Raw genomic sequence first — 18437 nt, 5'->3', positions numbered from 1 at the left:
GAAGGAGAAGGAAAGGGAGGAGAAAAGGAAAAGGAAGAAAAGGACGGGAAGGAAAAAGGAAAAAGAAGCTTGGAGAAGGGCTGGCCCCGGCGCCCCCCGGCCCTGCTGACCCTGTGTGCCGAGGGCGGCCGCGGTGTGATAGGTCTCGCAGTCCACGCCGAATGTCCCCTGCTTGTCCGCGCCCAGCGCCTCCAGCCGCCGCGCCAGCAGCTCCACCGTCTGCTGCACGCTCTTGCCCTCGGCCACCGGCACCTGCGACACGCTGCCACAGGGACCGGGGGTCACGGACCCACCGGGGCACCGCCGGCCGCGCCCCCGGCCCCTGCCCCCTTCCCCGGGACTGCTCCGCGCTCTCCATCCGGAGACTCTCCCCGCGTCCCCGAGGCTGTCCCCGCCGGGAGCCCTCCCGGGTCCGCCTCCTCATCCCAGAAATCCCTCCCAGTGCCGTCCCCCCATTCTAGGAACCCCTCCCGCCGCCGTCCCCCCACCCCGGAGCCCGTCGCGGAGCCCCCCGCCCTCACCAGGTGACCCCCATGGTGCCGGCGCCGCCACCGGAACGGGCGGGGCCAGTGGCACCGGGAAGAGGCGGAGCCGCCCCGGAAAAGGCGGGGACAGACCCCACGTGTCGCTTCCCGGTGCGGACCCGGTCGCCCCCCGGTGCCCCCGCGATGCCCAAGGCCCGGCGGGCGCGGGGCTCCGGCCCGGCCCCGGCGCTGCCCTTGGCCGAGCAGATCCTGCAGGACGCGGCCCCGCGGGCGCGGGCTCGGACGAAGCGCGGGGCGGAGGAGCAGGACGGGGATGGCGGCGGGGACGGGTTCGTGGACGCGCGGCTGTCCCGGCGCATCCTGGAGCAGGCGCGGCGGCAGCAGGAGGAGCTGGAGGCCGAGCACGGCCCCGGAGCGCCCGCAGCCCCTCGGCAGCGCAGCGCGGTTCTGGGTGAGCCCCCGGTAACCCCCGGCACCCTCCGGAACCCCCGAGGGTGCGCGGCCCCGGGCTGAGCCTGCGCCGCTGCCCGCAGGTCCCGGCTCGGACTCGGAGGATGATGAGGAATGGCCTTCGCTGGAGAAGGCGGCGGCGGCCGCGGGACGGAGCGGAGACTACGGCGGGGAGGTGGAGGTGGACCCCGAGGACGAGAAAGCCATCGAGATGTTCATGAACAAGAACCCGCCGCTGAGGTGAGGAGGGGGCTGCGCCGGGGCTGGGTGTCCGCTTCCCTGCACGGACACCGACTCTGCCCTGTCCCTGTCAGCCCGCAGCTTCCCCCTGTCCCCTGTCAGCCCCGTGCGATCCCCGATTCACCCCTCGTCCTGACTCAGTCCCTGTCCCGTGTCAGCCCCCTGCAACCCCCGATTCTCCCCCTGGCCCCGCACAGACCCCAACTCGCCTCCCTCCCCTGTCAGCCCCTGACTGGCCCCTGTCTGCCCCTCTTGGCCCCCCACTGACCCCATCCTGTGCCGGCCCCAGGCGTACCCTGGCCGACATCATCATGGAGAAGATCACGGAGAAGCAGACGGAGGTGGACACAGCACTGTCGGAGCTCTCGGGCTGCCCCATGCCCCAGCTCGACCCCCGTGTCCTGGAGGTCTACAGAGGCGTCAGGGAGGTGAGGCCGGAGCAGCTGAACCCACAGCCACCACCCTGAGGTGCTGAGGGAGGGGACAACTCGCTGGTGGCCCTGCTGTCAGTGCCCCCAGTCATGGCCTGGCCTGTGTCCCTGTCTCTGAAGGTGCTGTCCAAGTACAGGAGCGGGAAGCTCCCCAAGGCGTTTAAAATCATTCCTGCCTTGTCCAACTGGGAGCAGATCCTCTACATCACCGAGCCAGAGACGTGGACAGCCGCTGCCATGTACCAGGCCACCAGGTGAGCTTGCCTCAGGGACCCTCTGGCATGGGATTTTTGGCTTTTTCTTTCCATAACCAAAATCAGATTTACAAAACACCAGCCCACCCCTGTATGGCCTCTTTTCCTCATCCATCCCTTCGTGCTTTGCTGTTCCCAGGATATTTTCCTCCAACCTGAAGGAGAGGATGGCCCAGCGGTTCTACAACCTGGTGCTGCTGCCGCGGATCCGGGATGACATCGCCGAGTACAAGCGGCTCAACTTCCACCTGTACATGGCTCTGAAGAAGGCTCTGTTCAAGCCAGCAGCCTGGTTCAAGGGTAGGAGGTCCTGCAGGGTTTCCTCTGGGGCTTGGCTGGGTACCTGAGGGGCTGTGGCATGGCTGGGACCCTGTACCCTGCAGCAGTGGTGATTTCCTGGGATCAGGGAGAAGGGGCTGAGCCCCAGGGCTCTGCCTTGTGGATGAAGGTGGTCGGTGCCTGACTGTCCCCATTCCCAGGGATCCTCATCCCGCTGTGTGAGTCCGGCACGTGCACGCTCAGGGAGGCCATCATCATCGGCAGCATCCTCACCAAGTGCTCCATCCCCGTCCTGCACTCCAGGTGAGGCCCTGAGGGGTTGGGGGGAAGAGCTCTTTCAGAGACCCTGGGAAGTGCCTTGGATCCATCCCTCAGCCTCTCCAGCCCCTTGGAGGTGGTGTTTGGGGTCACTCAGCTCCCTCTGGGGTTGAGATTTAAGGCTCAGCTTTGTGCCTGTATGCCTGGTGCTCCATGGCTCCAGTCCAGTTCCCCCAACCCCTGTGGTCTCTCCTTGGTCCTTGTGGCTCCAGCTTGGCCCCACCATGCCCATTCTTCAGTCCCCATGGCTCCAGTCCCCCTGACCCTTGTGGTCCCTCCTTGGTCCCTGAGCCCCATTCTCCATCCCCATGGCTCTGGGCCTGCCTGTTCCTTGGTCCCTCTGGCTTCTGCCTGGTCCCCCCTGACTGCTGTGGTCCCTCCTTGGTCCCCATGGCTCCAGCCATGTGGACTCCTGACTCCTCTGCTCCATCCTTGATCCCTATGGCTCCAGCCTGCTCCCTCCATGCCCGTTCCTTGGTCCCCATGGCTCCAGTCCTGCTGACCCTCGTGGTCCCCAGGTCCCCTCCTCCATCTCCATGGCTCCATCCTGGCCCCCCCTGACTCCGTACCTGTGCCTTGGTCCCCATGGCTCCAGGCCAGCACCCCCTGGCCCCTCACTCCCTCCTGTGTCTCTGTGGCTCCGTGCCCTGACCCCTCACCCCTCCTCTGTCCATGTGGCTCTGTCCCCTGACCCCGTGCCTGTTCCTTGGTCCCTGTGGCTCCATGCCTGACCCTCACCCCCTCTTGTATCCCCATGTCCCTGTCCCCTGACTGTGTCCCTGTCCCCTGACTGTGTCCCTGTCCCCGTCCCGCAGCGCGGCGCTGCTGAAGCTGGCTGAGATGCAGTACAGCGGCGCCAACAGCATCTTCCTGCGCCTGCTCATCGACAAGAAGTACGCGCTGCCCTTCCGCGTGCTCGACGCCCTGGTCTTCCACTTCCTGGCCTTCCGCACGGACCAGCGGCTCCTGCCTGTGCTGTGGCACCAGAGCTTCCTGGCCTTGGCCCAGCGCTACAAGGAGGACCTGTCCTCGGAGCAGAAGGAGGCCCTGCTGGAGCTGCTCAAGTTCCACAGCCACCCGCAGATCTCACCGGAGATCCGCCGCGAGCTGATGAACTCCAAGACGAGGGACGTGGAGGGGGAGCAGCCCGTGGCCATGGAATGAGCAGGGCAAGGCCGGAGCCTGTCCCACCTCTGGGATGCTGCTGGATGCAGCTGGGAGCCTGGGTCAGGAGTGTCTGTCCTGGATCCCGAGGGGTCACTGGGAACAACCTGTGCCCACAGAGCGGGGCTGAGCGCCCTGTGCTGCTGTCACAGGGCAGGGCAGCCCCTGTCACACCCGGGAGCCCGGTGCCACCAGCACTGGGACACTTTGGCTTGTTCCTGTCATTGGAAATAAAACCGGAGCCGTGTCGGTCAGGGCTGGGTCTGCCCGGTGTGGTCCCGGCCTGTCCCTGTCCCCAGCAGCCTCTGGGACTCCCTGCCCTGGGATTTTCACTCCAGTCCCCCCAGGGTTTACTCCTGAAGCCACGGGGTCACTGTCCTCACCTGGCCATCGAGGCCACCTGCCTGGGCTGCTCCTGGCCCTGTGCCCAGGTGCCACGTCTGCTGGAACACCCAGGGGGGAACTTTTCCACGAGGCTGCGCTTCCCTGGGACCTGGTGCCGGTGTCGCTGCCGGGTGTGTGCCCTGCAGGTTTGGCCCACGGAGAGGAGCCCCTGCTGCACCCCGGGAGCTGTGCCAAGGGCAGCTGCCTCCTGTTGTCACCTCCGATGGCAGGAGCAGGAGCTGGGTCCCCACACGCCACCGCCTCTTCTGTGACTTCCTGATTTCATCTTATTTTAAAGAAGCCAGAGGCTGATGAGCACAAGAGGGAGCCTGGGCTGGCACGGAGCAGCTGGCACTCCTGCCACCCCCTGAGCTGCTCCAGTGCCCGACACCCTCCAGCCTGCTGGGAAGGAGGTGCTGCCTCTGCTCCAGGGGAGCAGGAAGGTGTTTCGCTCCATGTTCATCCCTCACCATCCCTGAGCTACCCCGGGTGTCCCTCAGGGTCCTGCCTGCCCTCTCCCCGTGGTTCCATCCTGGGAAAAGCAGGGCTGGAGCTCCCAAGGGATCCCCATCACCAGGGAGGGATCCCAGCCCCGCCCTGGGAAAGGTGCAGGGAAACCCTCGAGCCGGTTTTTTTTTTTTGTTTAAAATACTTTATTGCAACATCACAGGGTTCTCTGGCTCTCCCAGCAGCGGGACTACTGCGAGTGAACACCAAACCACTTTATTCTTAAATTAAAAACTCATTTATATATATATATAAAAAAAAGACATTTCCTTTTGCACAGCCAGGCTCTGTCCCAGCCCTCCTCCTGCTCGCAGGAGGCAGCGGCTCCGTGGGTTTCCAGACCAGGCAGGCTCAGGGAGGAGCAGCAGCCCCACCTTTTTCTGCCTGATTTTTGTGGTGGCATCCAAAAGGGAAGGTTTCTATCTCCTTTTCCATGTGGAGGACAACAGCCACGGGGCCACGTGTCCAGAGGTCCCCAGGTGGCAGCAGCATCTGCCTCCCATCCCTGCGGAGTCTCCGGCTTCTCCTGGTTAATTCCACTCTGTAATGGTTTTCTCATAGAAAAGCAGCATTATTTTTTTTTTTTTTTTTTTGCATTTTAAAACACTTTTTATACAAAACTAACAGGATCAACAACAACAATACAAAAATGCAGGAATTGCTTTTCCAACTCAAGTGCGCAGCAGTTTTCCACCCTCTCAGGAGGCAGCTCGGATCCACGTGGATGAACACAGCCCCCCCTGTCCTGAGTGTGATCCGAAATCCCTGCCCTGGAAGAGTGGAGATGCATCCCAGACTATAGCAGCACATTCAAAGGTTTTCCCTAAATCCTAGTCTGATGCCTAAGCTACCAAAGGACCACCCAGCCTCTGAGTGAGGGGTGAGGGTCTCCCACTGCCCAGGGAGCCAGGGGAAGGGCGAAGGGAGAAAAGGCACTTTTTTGGGAAGGAGAGGAGAGCGGCATCCAGGCCCCACCCCGAGAAACGCCAGCTCTCCTCCCTCCCCGTTTCCCAGCAGTGAACAATAAATTAAGCAGCCTCCGTGGGCCAGCGGAAAAGCCGAGGGGACGGCACCCAAACTCCTCCCAAGGCGCGGCCGGGGAGCGCGTCCCCAAAATCCCACATCCAACAGCAAAAACAAACGAGCCCCACGGGTCCTCTCCAAGCAGAAGCAGCTGCACAACTTCCCCCAGGGCCGTGGGAACGTGGCACGAAGCGATCGGGACTGAGGGGCCACCAAGCAGCTGCTCCACGAGCCCCGTGGCCCTGCAGGAGCTGGGGGTGATGAGGATTCGGGTCCTGCAGGGCTGGGTCTCCATGATTTTTGTCCCTCACGGGGTTGGAAGTCACCATGAACACCTCAGAGAGCCGGGGAACACCAACAGAGAAACAATTCCAACTTCATCCAGGCTCCTGCTCCCTGTGCCCAGCGTTTCTGTGCCCTGGCACCACCTCGGTCACTCCCCCCTGGCCACCTGCAGCAGCTCCAAGCGCGGATCCCACTCCACATTCCCAGCCCGGGAAGGGCCCCTCGGAGGTGCTGGATGAGCAGGGGGGATGCGGCGAGCTGGGGGTGTCCAGGGAGGGGCCGGAGCTCTCGGGAAGGGCGGCTGGTCACAGGTTGACGTCGGTGACGTCCGTGGGGGTGCTCGTGGGCTGGCTGCCCCCGTACGCCGCCGCCTTGGCGCTGAGTTCCTGCTGGGATTGGGATGCCTGCTTCAGGCTCTCGGCTAAGGCCGCCTCGATCTGCTCCTGACAGGCCTTCAGGCAGTCCTGGAACAGGGAAACACACGGGAGGCATCAGTTCCGTGCTCCTCAGGGGTGGGAGCTTGAGGAAAAGCTCGGAGCAGCTGCTGGGCTGCGCCTCTGGCCCCCCCCTGAACACGCGGGGAAAGGGGATTTTCTCTGTCCAGGGGCATGTCCAGCTTGTCCCTCCCCAGGCAAAGCCCCACACTCTGGCTGGCTGGGGGAGGACCTCCCTGCTGACCCCATTCTGCAGGAATGTTGTGTCCAGCAGCTTCCCGAGGCACCCCGGAGCCGGGGTGTGGCTTCAGCAGCACGGCAAGGGCAGCTCTGCCAAACCTCCCAGATCCCGAAGAAACCTCCCCAGCCCCTCCAGCCCGGCTTTCCCAGAGCTCGGGGCGGTCCTGCAGCAGAGCTGGGCACGGGAATTCTGCTGGGTGCCCCTGAGGCAGCGGGACCCTCCCTGACCCAAAATCCACCCTACATCAGCAACCCCCATCCACGCCGGGAGAACGGAGCTTCTCACAAGGTTTTCACCCTCCTGTCCCCTCTGTGACACCCCCCAGGGGACCCAGAGCAGGGGGACACGCACAGGAAGGCGCAGGGGGCTGCCAAGAGCAGCAGCACTTGCCATAAATACAAACCCCGCTCTGGTTTTTCCCCCACGAGCTGTAAGCAGAGGAGGAAACTCCCACTCGGACACCCCACAGGCACGGCCCAGCGCAGCCCAGCCCGGTGACAGTTTGCACCTCACGGGACATTGTCACACCCCGAAATCTCTTACCAGGAATCCGCCAGCGGTTCTTAGAAACTGACAGAGGATGTGGTGAGTGAAAATAGCAACGCCCGGCTCCCCTTCCCCAGCTCCCCTTCCCCGGCTTCCCGTCAGCGCAGCCTCCTCCTGCCCTGGCGCTGCCTGGCCCGAGCGCCACGGACACCCGGCCGGCCATGGGCTGTCCATCATCATGGACACCCAGCCACGGGCTGTCCATCATCATGGACACCCAGCCATGGGTTGTCCATCACCATCCCCCAGCTGTCCATCACCATGGCCAGTCTATCCCTGGGCTCTCCATCCCCATTCCCAGGCTCTCCCTCACCATGGCCACCCATCCCAGTTCTCTCCATCCCTATGGCCAGTCCATCCCAGTTCTCTCCATCCCTATGGCCAGTCCATCCCAGTTCTCTCTATCCCTATGGCCAGCCCATCCCAGGCTCTCCATCCCTGTGACCATCCCTGAGCTCTCCACCAGCAATTCTGGCCGAAATGCCAAGGCCAGCCTGGCCACACCCAGCCAGGCTCCTGCTGGCCACGGCACTGGCCCAGCCCTGCAGCCCCATCCCACTCAGTCCCTGCATTCCCAGCACTGCCCAGCCGGGCCTGGGAGCTGCAGGACGGGGATCGCTCCTCCAGAGGGGAAACTGAGTCACAGCCCAGGGACACCGCAGGGCTCAGGGAGAAGCAGCAGCACCACGGGCAGGGGAGGCCGAGCCCAGGTGCTCTCCCAGGATCCCAAAACGCTGTGGACACATCCCAGGAGGAGCTGCCATAGTCCTGCCTGGGCTGGGGCTGTTTGTGCAGCACCCCACACCTGGGCAGGGGGGCGCAGCAGATGCTGGGGAGGGACAGGAGGGGACAGGAAGGACAGGAGGCTGCTGGGCTCCATTTCAGCTCCTCTCCCTCACAGAGCCCTCCCTGCTTCCCACCTGTTCCCTGCTGCAGCTCCAACCCGGAGCAGGTTGGGAGCAGGTGGCTGCACTGATTCTCTCTTTAAAAAGGCTCCAGAGAACAAAAAAATTCCATCTGCACAAAGGGATCGGGAGCCTCCTGCCCGGACAAAGCCTCGTGGGCAGCCACCCCCCACTCCTGATGCAGGTCCTGTCAGGGGACTGTAACCAACCCCGGGCAGGAGAGGAGATCAAAGGGGAGAGGAAAAGCTCCTGACTGGAGCGACCTGGAGAGCCCCACAGGATCCCTGTCCCTGCTCCAAGGGCGGTGGAGGGGCTGGAGAACCCCCCCCATCCTGATGTCCCCAAACCTGGGAGGTTCCATGCCCCAGTCCCCCCTTCTCCCTCCCCCAGCCTGGGCACCTGCAACCGGACACTGAGAGGAGCAGATGCCGAGCCCGGCGTGTCCCTGTCCCCATCCCGCCCCGCAAACCCGATCCTGCCAACACCTGCCCAGGCAGGGAACAGATCCTGCCCTTTGTGTGGCGTTTCAAAGGCTCCCAGCCCACCCCGAGCCCACCCCGCTGTGCCCAGGCAGGAGCAGCCCCGGGGCTGTGTTTGGGATCGTCCCACAGCCCTTGGTTCTCCTCAAACCAGGGCAGCACCGTTTGAACAGCACAACCCCACGGCATCCCAAAGCAGCTGGGGTTGGAAGGGCCCTCTGGAGCCCATCCCTGTGCCAGGGCAGGGTCACCTGGAGCAGGCGACACATCCAGGTGGGTTTGGAATTCTCCAGAGGGGGAGACTCCACACCCTCCCCGGGCAGCTGCTCCGCTCTCCATGGAAAGCTCTTCCTCTGAGGAGAGGGAGGATTCCCAGCAGCGGTTCCGTTCCCTTTCCACTCCCGGTACCATTCCCGGTGTCCACTCACCACCTCCGTGCCCGTGATCCCGGCCAGCAGCTCCGTGATGGCCTCGCCACTGAAGCCGTTCACGGACAGGGTCAGGCCGTGGATGGCGGCGCCGATGCTGCCCGTGGCGATCATGGACGGGGGGTACATCACAAAGGTGTAGTCTGGAGCAGGACAGGGACACAAGGGCGGCAAGGGGCTGTTAGGGAGGATGCACGGGGGGTTCGGGAGCGGGATCTTCCCTGGGAAGCGCGGGAGGGCCTCACAGAGGGAAATCCTGCAGGGGCAGGGAGAAACTGGGATGGAGGAGCACGGAACAGGCTGAGCAGCAGGGCCAGGTCTGCAGGAGAAGTCCTGAGGTGGGATGGCTCCAGAAACTGAGGGAGAGGCTGAGAAAAGCTGGGATTCAACCCTGGACACCCTCCCACGGGCACGGCAAGAGCCTGGCATGTGGCCCTGCCCTCCTGGCATCTTAGAGCCCCCAGGACTGCTATCCCACCTGGAACGGCTCCAATGGCAGTGAGGGCAGGCACCCAGCCCCCAAAAGAGGTGGGGAGCCCATCCCAGGTGTGCCAGCACCCCCGAGCCCAGCCCGGCACCCACCTGTGGCACAGAGGGCAATGAAGGTCTGGGCGTGTTTCTTCACCAGCTCCACCTTGTCCGCGGGCAGCGGCAGCCGGTGCAGGATGTGCGCCAGGAAATCGTTGGCGATCACCGACACCAGGTCCCACTTCAGCTTCTCCAGCACCAGCAGCTCCCAGTGCTGCGGGGCAGGGAGGACAGGGCGTTATGGGGTCGCTCAGGAGGCTCCAGGGCCAGCACAGGATGGGGAAGGGAAGAGGGAAGAGGGAAGGAGGGGCTGTCCCCTCTCTGTGGCCGTGGCACAATTCCAGCCAGGGGCTGCTCAGAGCTGGGAGCAGAGCTCAGAGGAGGAAGCAATAAATGTGGATTCTTCTTTCCAGGGATTAGCCCTGGACACTCCTCGCTCTGCAAGGTGCTGGGACAGCCCAGGGAGGGAAAACCAGAGCAGGGAGCAGCAGGAACATTCCCAATCCCTTCCCCACTCCCAGGAGGACAGGCTGATGTCCAGGCTCCCAGCACAATCCAGCTCAAGGGTGACAGCCAGAGGGGACAGAGCTGTCTCTGGGGGCTGTGCCTGCCCACAAACCCCAGGGCAGCAGGGAATTAATTCCCAAGGTGGGAATGGAGCTTTTTTGGAAGAGAATTCCCCTCTTCTCCACCAAGAGAGCCTCCAGCTGTGCTCGGAGCATCCCCAGCACGGCACGGCCACCCCAACACCCGCTGGGGCTTCCCAGGTGCTGCCAGTGCCTCCATCCCAGCCTGGGCTACTCCCTCCCAGCATCCAGCAGGGATTTCTGGATCTCCAGAGCAGGCTGGGAGCAGATGGTGGAAGGCTGGGAGCCCCCTGAGTTCCAGCTGGAGCTCCTGCACCTCCTGAGCCCCTCCTGGCCCTGCCAGCCCCGGGCACTGCTCTGGCCAGGGACAGGGACAGGGACAGACCCTTGGCAGGGCCAGCCCCCAGCAGGCTCAGGTGGTGCCAAGGTGAACACAAGGAGAGCCCCACTTGGAACGTCAGCACGAAATTTGGGATGGCTGCCCTCAAATCCCGGCTTTGGCAAGGCTGGGGCAGAGGCTGAACCCAACGCAGGGGGTGACACTGCCACGGACTCTCAGCAGAGCTGGGACTTCCCAGGATCTTTCCCTTCCCACCCCTCTCTGCAGCTCCCAATTCCCCCACAGCCCAGCCACGGTGATTTTCCCAGCCCCTTTTCCCCTCGTGCTGCGGGTCAGCAGCAGATCTGGGCTGGGGGCCCAGGGAGGCCACGGGAGGTGTCCCCAGGTCCCTCCTGGCCTGGAGCAGGGGGTGACAGGGGCCCTGCTGGGAAAGGGAAACCCCCTCAGGAGCTGAAGCTGAGGCTGCAGAGCTGGACTGGGGTTCGGGCCAGGTGTCCCCAGTTCGGGACCTCGCCCTGCCCAGCACAACATCCCCTCTTCCCCCCGAATTCAGCATTCCAGGCAGAGCTGCCAAAGAGCTCCAGAACGGATGGAACTGAGGAAGTGACACTTTTTCCTACGCTCAGATCTTCATTTTCCCCTTTTTTTCTCGTTGTTATCCCCCTTCCCCTTACACAACAAACCCGCCCTGAGTTGCTCAAACGAGCAGAGCAGCGTTGCTCAACCTGCTCCAAACCCCACCCTGGGCCCGAGCTGCCACTTGCCAGCCCCCACTTTTCCCCCCAGGAATCCGTTCCTGCCTCCCACCTCCCAGATGGATGCCAGGATTGGGAGTTTTTTTAAGCCAAATCCACGGGATAAAAGCAAGAAGGAGCCTTGGAAAAGAGCTCCAGAGCCTGAGGATCACCAAGAGCCTGGTCAAGGAAAGGATTGGGGCAGAGCGGAGGGATCCACCTTGGGAAAAGGAGGAAAGACGGGTGTGGAATGTCCCGAGTGGGAAGGGACCCGCAGGGACCGTGGTGGGTGCGGCCACACAGCCAAGGGTCACGGGCTCGGGCCAGTGCAGAGCTCTGTCCCCACTGTCCCTCAGCTGGGAGCCTCCAGAGGGTTGGGAAAGCTGGTCCTGCAGCAGCCCGGGCTCCTGGGAAGGGGCACAGGGCACCTCTGGCAGTCGCTGCCCCGAGCTGGGAGCAGGGCAGGAGCAGGGCCTGGAGCTCCCTCCTCACCCAGCAAATCCCAAAGGGATCCCTGAATCCCAGGGGAGCTCCCAGCACCTTTTATTCCCCCAGAGCCACCAGAGGCACCGACACCCTCAGGGCCGTGACACAGCTGTCCCTGCTGGGATGTTTTGTCCCAAGGCCCAGCAGCAGCTCCTTCCCAGCCACAGGTTCCTCATTATCCCTCACTCCCCCTGTTCCAGGGATATCCCAGTTCCCCTGAGCTGGGCAGCGCCGGCCGAAGGTGCCAGGGACTGTCCCCACCCCGCGGGATGGAGCTCAGGGAAGCCTCTCCTGCTGACCCCGGGCACTGCCCGCTGCCAGGGCCTGGCAGAGCCTCTGGATCGCTGGATCCAGGTCGGATCTGTGGAAGGAGCAGGACAAAAGCAGCAGGGCCGGGCCAGGCCTGTGACAGCTGACGGAGCCAACATCCTCTTCCTGGCATTCCTCATGGAGTCAGCCCCTGCCTGGGGAGGGGAACAGAGGAAGAAAGTGGGAAATGTCCCTTTGTTTCTCCAGCCTGAGGAGTGAACCCTGCCCATGGAGCATCCCAGAGCCAGGAATGCATCACCCCCCTCTCCTGCCAGATCCCCAGGGCAGATCTCCGTGGGGCTGGGAATGACAGAGCAGGGTGTGACCACCACCCCCCTCTGGAAGTGTGATCCCTCCTGGAAAACAACAAAAAAAACAAAGGAGGCAGGAAAAGGAAAATTCCCAGGTGAGCACAGTCCTGGTGCTGCCAGCGCCTCAGAGGGCAGGGAATGCCCGATTCCAGCCGGGATGTGACAGTGGCAGTGCAGCGCCATCCAGCCCCGCCCTCGCTGCGATTCCAGCCGGGAGCAGAGTTTGGGTTCTGTCCCTGCAGGTGGGAAGGGCCCCTTTGATGCTGTCACACCCTCGGGGCCACCCCTGAGGTCACTCACAGAGGGTGGGGGGAGCTGCTCCCCCACCCCTGCAGCACCAAAATCCATCTGCAGATGGAAAATGAGGGGAAAACTCCAGATTCCCATGGCCTGAGCGGAGTTCAGGATGTGAAGGGACAGGTGACAGCTCTGGGTGGAAGAACGGCCCCATCTGAGCCAGAGGAAGGGGAACACAAACGCTGGAGATTCCCAAGGGAACATCCCTGCATCCTCAACTCTTATTCCCTGATTTTTCGCTCCCCACTGCTGCTCCTTCATCATCTCCCTGCAGGCTCCTCGATTTTTTCCAGGGAAGATCTGGCCTTTGGCAAAACTGAGGGTGAACATTTCTGAGCCAAGCCACAGCAGGAGGACGGAGGCGATTTCCAGCTGCTCTCCCCAAGCTCTGAGCAGCCGAACCCCCTCTCGCCCAGGGAAAATCTTCATGAAGATAAGAAAACAAAACAACAAAAAAAGAAAAATAAAGAATTAAATTAAAAAAAAAAAACAACCCCAAGGTGGGTTAGAGAACGCCCTGGACGGAAATCCAACTTCCTCCGAATGGACAAATCCCTCCTTGCATCATTTCCTTCTCCCCCAGAATAACTCCAGCGAGGTTCTGTGTCCTTTCTGAAGGGCTGAGCTGGTGCCAAGCATCCCGGCCCGAGGAGGAGGAGGAGGAGGAGGAAGCAAAGCCCCCGGGAATGTGAGCCAGCTTCCTTCGGAGCCGGGATGGCCCCGGGCCATGGGAAGGGAGGCCAGGATGCCCCATTGTCCCGGCCCTGCTGAAGAAGCTCCCCTGGCCCTGCTCTCCCCACCCTCTTCCAGGGGGTTGGGAAAGAGCAGGGGATGAGCACAGAGGGGGAAGCAGCAGCTCCCGGGTGTTGTAATCCAGGTTTAACTCGCTCAGGCCCCACAGCCAGGGTAAATCCTTCAGATCCCTGGAAATTCCCTCTGTATCGGAGCAGGATGTGCTCCAAAAAGGGTGGAAATCCAGGGAAGAGGACTCTCCATGGGTGTTGTAATCCAGATTTAACTCCCTCAGGTCCCTCAGCCAGGGCAAATCCTTCACAGATTCCTGGATATTCCCTCAATTCCCTCTTTATTGGAGCAGGATGTGCCCCAAAAGGAGTTAAAATCCATGGAAATCCAGGGAAGATCTGTAATTTAAAATAAACTCCCTCAGGTCCCTCAGCCAGGGCAAATCCTTCACAGAGCCCTGGATATTCCACTCCACTCCCTCTATACTGGAGCAGGATGTGCCCCAAAAGGGGTTAAAATCCATGGAAATCCAGGGAAGAGGACTCTCCATGGGCTGTGGAGATCTTGAAGTGCCTCAATTCCCCTCCCTCAGGGCCAGGCTGGTTCCTGATGCCTCTGCCCAGCCCTTGGATAACCAGGAATAAACCCCTGCTCTGCTGAGGGCTCGCATTCCCATCAGGAAAGAAGAAAGGGATCCAGTTTGCCTGGAAAAGCCCCCAAAAAAAGCACTTTTGACCCCCCAAATAATTAATAAAATAAAGCCATTTTCATCCATATCAACCTTGGAGTCAATCAAGAAACATCCAAGAGGATCCTGGGGGGAAAAAGTGGAGGGAAGGAGAACTCCAGGACTGAGACCTGCAGGATCAGGAGCGACAAACAGGGAGCAAACGGAGTTTTCCTCCTCCATCCCCAGCTGCCAGGAGGAAGGAGCAGGGAAGATCAGCACCGTGGCACTGCCTGGCCACAGCTTCCTGCTGAAAAACCTCAGGGGAAGGAACAAAACCGACCCTGAGCAGGCAGGAATTACCCCTGGAGCCTGGGAATGAGGGAGAATCTCCAGGGATGCTCTGCCCCGCTCCTCACCTGCTCAAGGTTGAGCTGGGAACAGCAAATCCTCACCGAAAATCACCAAAAAAATCAGAATCAAACCCAAGTGGGACCCGACTCGGTGCTGCAGGAGCCACCAGGACCAGCTGTGATGTCCCTCAGGGATGGTGACAGGACTCAGCATCCAAGGAAATGAGAGTTTCCTGTGGGCATTCCCACCCCTCACCACACTCCTCAGCTCCTGAGGGCTAATTAAGCCAATCGCCACCCACTAATGACTTCAGGCACAGCGTTCTGGAGGGGAGGGGATTTTCCCCAGCCTCTCACCGGCCCTTGGAAAAAACCAGGTTGAGCTCAGAGCTCCCCAGTTCCCAGAAATGCCTTCGAGTCACACCTGAAAGTTCTGTGGGTTCGCTGCCCACCTGGGGCACGGATCACGCTCGGATCACCCCACCCCAAAGAAACCAGAGGTTCTGAACTCAGTGATGAGTAACCCTGAGAAGTTCTCGGAGGCTGATGGTCCCCAGGGATGCTCTGTCACCGGGGGGGAGGTGACCAGTCCCTCCTGAGGCCCCAGGAAAAAGGGGTTTTCTCCCATTTCCTCCCTCGTGGCTGAAGCTGAGCTCCCAGGTTTGCATCTCGGAGCTTTTATCAGCCACCCTCAGCAAACACTTGGCCTTCCAATGCCTCAGAAGGGAACTTTCTGGATGCAGGATGGGAGAAGCGGAGGGGTAGGGCAGGAATTCCACCCATTCCCCCACCACCCTGGAGCACTGGGAAGAGGACTCTCCATGGAGATCCTGCCCAGGGATCTCGCAGTGCCTCAATTCCCCTCCCTCAGCGCCAGCCTGGTTCCTGATTCCTCTGCCCTTGGATGACCAGGAATAAACCCTGGAATAAAGACCCAGGAATAAACTTGGGGCTCCAAGTGACCTCACCAGGAGGGTCCCAGCTCAGAAACCCCCTCCCCCTGACCCATTTGGATTGATTTTTCCTGCTGCTGTGGATGTGAATCTGCCCCATTCCCCCCTTTGTGCAGCCGGGGGAAGGCAGAGCCGCCTGAGCCAGTGCTCGGAGCCTTTGAGATGCCACTGGAGTGAGAGCCCAGAGTGACAGCCCAGCGCTGGCACAGGGAACTTCCTCAACAACCAGGATGAGACAATTCTGCTTCCCAGCACGGGGAGGGTGGAAAAAACCTCTGCCAGCAGGGCAAGGAGGAGGGGAAGGCAGAGGACGGGAACAGAGGTGATGCCAAGCGGGATGAGGGTGCTGGGAGGGGGCACGGGGCGGTTACCAGGAGCTCCTGGGGGGTGATGGAGTTGTCTGTGTAGATGCAGAGCTTCTCCACGGTCAGGGGCATGGTTTCCCTCAGCTTGGAGGCCAGGAGCATGCACACAGCTCCCAGCAGCTGCAGGTGGTTCTTCTGCACGGGCACCGAGGACAGGTAACGATCCACGTAGTTCATGGCCAGCGGGAAAACCTCTTCCTCACACTTCTGCTCCTCGCACACCTGGCCGGCCCCAGAGGCAGAGACACAAGGGAAAAGGAGGTTTTGATAAGCGTGGGACTGCTCAGCACAGCTTCAGAGCTGGTGTTTCACACTTGTCAGGCATCCTCGGAGGGAAGGAGCCACAGGCATGGCCCTCATCACATCCGTGGCGTTGCACCGGCGCCTCGAGGCTTCATCTTCCTGTGGAAAGCAGCAGAGCCGAGGTGCAGCTCCAAGGAGTGCACAAATAAGACCGAAATTGCCTGATTTGGCCCCGTTTCTGCTGTGCCCGGCTGGGGATGGCTGCAGCCAGCTGGGCAGCAAAGCTGCCACCCCTGCCCTGGGGGATTGGGAAGCTCTGGAGCAAAGGAGCAGCTCCAGCTGGAGAGTGGAGAGCGGGATCCAGGGCTGGCAATTCCACCTGGAGCGCTCCAGGGACACGAGGAGCATCAATGGCAGCACCCAAATCTACGCCGAGTCCTCCAAGTCCCCTCCCTCAGCCACCAGCAGAGTCCAGGAGCTCCCGATTTCAGCCCTGTGCTCTTATCTGCCACCAGTATCACAACACTTGTCATATCGAACTTCCTTCTTTCGACACAACCATAAAAATATTGTGGTTTCTCCTCATTCTGCAGCGAACACCACCCTCCTCCTCCCAGCCGCGGCTGTCCCGGCCATGGGGACAATGACACGCAGGTCGTGACAGCTGCCAGTGGCACCTCGCTGCCTTTAGGGCTCCGCAGGAGCGGCTTCCAAAGCGGCGTTGATCTAAGGAGCCTTCTTGAAAAGGGGATTGCGGGAACAGAGCAACAGCAAGGGGGGAAAAGCCCTTTACAATGAAAATCTTCATTATTCCTTTTGAAGAGCTTCCTGCAGCAGCGGCTGGGGGACAGGCACGACCCATCCCTGCAGAATCCCGATTTATTGAGACTCTTCCCTGCGACCCCACCGTGAGATCCCCCAGCCCCGAACTCCGTCCTGCAGAGAGCCACATTCATTTCTAATTTAGGGAAGTCAATAGCAGCGTTATTATTTCCCCCTTCAAGCAGCGCCTTTGCAGCCCCAGCCCCGGCTCTGCCCTGCAGGGCTGAGCCCTGCCCGGAGGTTTTGGGGTCTCTCACGTCCTGGCTGTAGGTTCGGGGGTGGGAATCGCATCTTTTAGCGCAGCCAAACTCACGGAGAGGCTGCAAAGCGCCTTCCCCACCTGCCTGCGGACCCTCCATCCCCACCGGCATCACTCCCCGCGCCTGAGACTCGAGACATCAGCGCTGGCTTGTCCCGCGGATCGTGCCCTGCAGCCCCGGGCCCCGCAGCACGGGGAATTCCGGTGGGCTCCCGTACCTCCAGCATCCAGAAGGCCAACATCTTCCGCATGTAGGGCTGGATGTCGCGCTGCACGCACTGGAAGTAGGACACGCGCGGGCTGTAGCGCTCCTCCAGGCTCAGCAGGTTCTGCAGCACCCGCCGGTCCCCCAGCAGATGCAGGTCCCGCCCGGCGCGGGGCACGCGGGGCACGGACTCCGCGCACAGCAGCTCCATGGGGCGCGGGGATGGCTGAACGGGCGCGGAGGGGCGAGGAAGGGGGGCGGCCGAGGGGCGGACAGGGGGCTGCAGGGCAGGCAGGCAGGCAGGAAGGAGGGAAGGAGGGAAGGGGACGCGGGCGCAGTGAGGCGCTGCAGCCACCGCCGGCTCCGCCGCGGCCGCGGGACGCCGGGAACTGGCGGCGCTCCCGGCCGAGCCCCGAGCGCCGCCGCGCGCCGGGGGGCGGGGCCGCGCTCCGCGCCAGCCAATCAGAGAGCGGCACCGCCGCGCCCGCCGCGATGAGGGGCGGGGCTATAACCGGCCTCAACCAATCAGAGGGAGGATCGCCGCAGGAGGGGCGGGGTCCCGCCGCGGTGGGCGGGGCCAGGGGCGCGCCGGCGGGACGGGCGCACGTGGGGCGCTGCTGCCATGTTGGGGGGGGACAGGGGGACACCGGGGACACACGGACACGGCGCGACCGCCCGACACCATCCACGGCACATTTCCGCCGCGTTCCCTTCGTTCCCCCGCTCCGAGGGGTCTGTCAGCCCCCTGATTTAATTTTAATTAACTTTTAATTTTAATTTTAATTTTTTTTTCAGTGTTGAGTCCTAGATTTTTTTTTTTTTTTTTTGGGAAGTTTTTCAAGGCTGTGGAAATAATCAGCTGTGCACATGTTTGGAGCCGGGCCGTCCCGAGCCTGCTGGCTTCCAAAATTCAGCCTGGGTGCAGCTCCACGGCAGATAACAACCGCGAGGGCTGCCGAGATAAGGCTTTGTCAGCCTTGGCTGCTGCTCCCGAATAATTCACAATTGTTTGGGAACACCTTTGAAAAGTACGAAGCTGCTCAGTCATCAAAGGAATTTCAAAGTCTTTGGAATAGTTTTGCAGTGTGGCTTCCCCAGCTCTGTGCTGGGACCTGATCCTGCTGCTCCTTGCTCCACCGCAATTCCTTCGTGCTCTGGGAAGCTGCAGACTGGTGTGGGACGGTCCCTGAGGTTTGTCCCTGGCTACAGAAGCTGCGACTTTGCTGCTGGGAAGGGTCCGAAACCAGCATAAAATACATAAAACCCACACCAGGTTCTCCACACAAAACTCTGCTCCGCAGGGATCAGAGCAATGGAAGCTGCAGAAATCCCGGAGCAAAGCCTGAATCCCAAAAGGATCCCAAAGGGGGCTCCTCTGGAC

At 61.7% G+C, this 18437-nt stretch overlaps 2 protein-coding genes across 2 annotated transcripts; one reads left to right on the top strand and one right to left on the bottom strand.

The window, feature by feature from the left end:
• The first annotated feature begins 528 nt into the window (after positions 1 to 528).
• Positions 529 to 3875, top strand: LOC121672572 (bystin-like). The gene is made up of 7 exons (XM_042045264.1): positions 529 to 936; positions 1019 to 1175; positions 1465 to 1603; positions 1727 to 1860; positions 2000 to 2160; positions 2340 to 2442; positions 3273 to 3875. The coding sequence occupies exons 1-7, from the start codon at positions 534 to 536 to the stop codon at positions 3619 to 3621; spliced, it is 1446 nt and encodes a 481-aa protein (XP_041901198.1). The 5' UTR covers positions 529 to 533; the 3' UTR covers positions 3622 to 3875.
• Positions 3876 to 5109: 1234 nt separating this feature from the next.
• LOC121672573 (G1/S-specific cyclin-D3-like) lies at positions 5110 to 17470 on the bottom strand. Its single transcript, XM_042045266.1, has 5 exons — positions 17070 to 17470; positions 15534 to 15749; positions 9436 to 9595; positions 8854 to 8996; positions 5110 to 6284 (listed from the first exon to the last, which is right to left on the bottom strand). Exons 1-5 carry the CDS (start codon positions 17265 to 17267, stop codon positions 6126 to 6128), a joined length of 876 nt encoding a protein of 291 aa, XP_041901200.1. The 5' UTR covers positions 17268 to 17470; the 3' UTR covers positions 5110 to 6125.
• Positions 17471 to 18437: the final 967 nt, after the last annotated feature.

The sequence above is a fragment of the Corvus kubaryi genome, unplaced genomic scaffold (genome assembly GCF_017639235.1).
Source record: "Corvus kubaryi isolate FWS band 111438036 unplaced genomic scaffold, C.kubaryi_AGA036_p1.0 62768, whole genome shotgun sequence".
Classification (NCBI taxonomy): Eukaryota; Metazoa; Chordata; class Aves; order Passeriformes; family Corvidae; genus Corvus; species Corvus kubaryi.
The sequence above is the reverse complement of the archived record's forward strand: the minus strand, read 5'-3'. Positions and strand labels throughout refer to the sequence as shown.

Excerpts from the sequence above, each read along its gene's own strand:
- LOC121672573 (XM_042045266.1), bottom strand. The coding sequence starts at position 17,267 with ATGGAGCTGCTGTGCGCGGAGTCCGTGCCCCGCGTGCCCCGCGCCGGG. Across the intron at positions 9,596-15,533 it reads TCACCCCCCAGGAGCTCCTG|CACTGGGAGCTGCTGGTGCT; the intron begins GTAACCGCCCCG and ends CCTGCCCCGCAG. Across the intron at positions 6,285-8,853 it reads GGATCACGGGCACGGAGGTG|GACTGCCTGAAGGCCTGTCA; the intron begins GTGAGTGGACAC and ends TCCCTGTTCCAG.
- LOC121672572 (XM_042045264.1), top strand. The coding sequence starts at position 534 with ATGGTGCCGGCGCCGCCACCGGAACGGGCGGGGCCAGTGGCACCGGGA. Across the intron at positions 937-1,018 it reads GCAGCGCAGCGCGGTTCTGG|GTCCCGGCTCGGACTCGGAG; the intron begins GTGAGCCCCCGG and ends CGCTGCCCGCAG. Across the intron at positions 1,176-1,464 it reads AACAAGAACCCGCCGCTGAG|GCGTACCCTGGCCGACATCA; the intron begins GTGAGGAGGGGG and ends TGCCGGCCCCAG.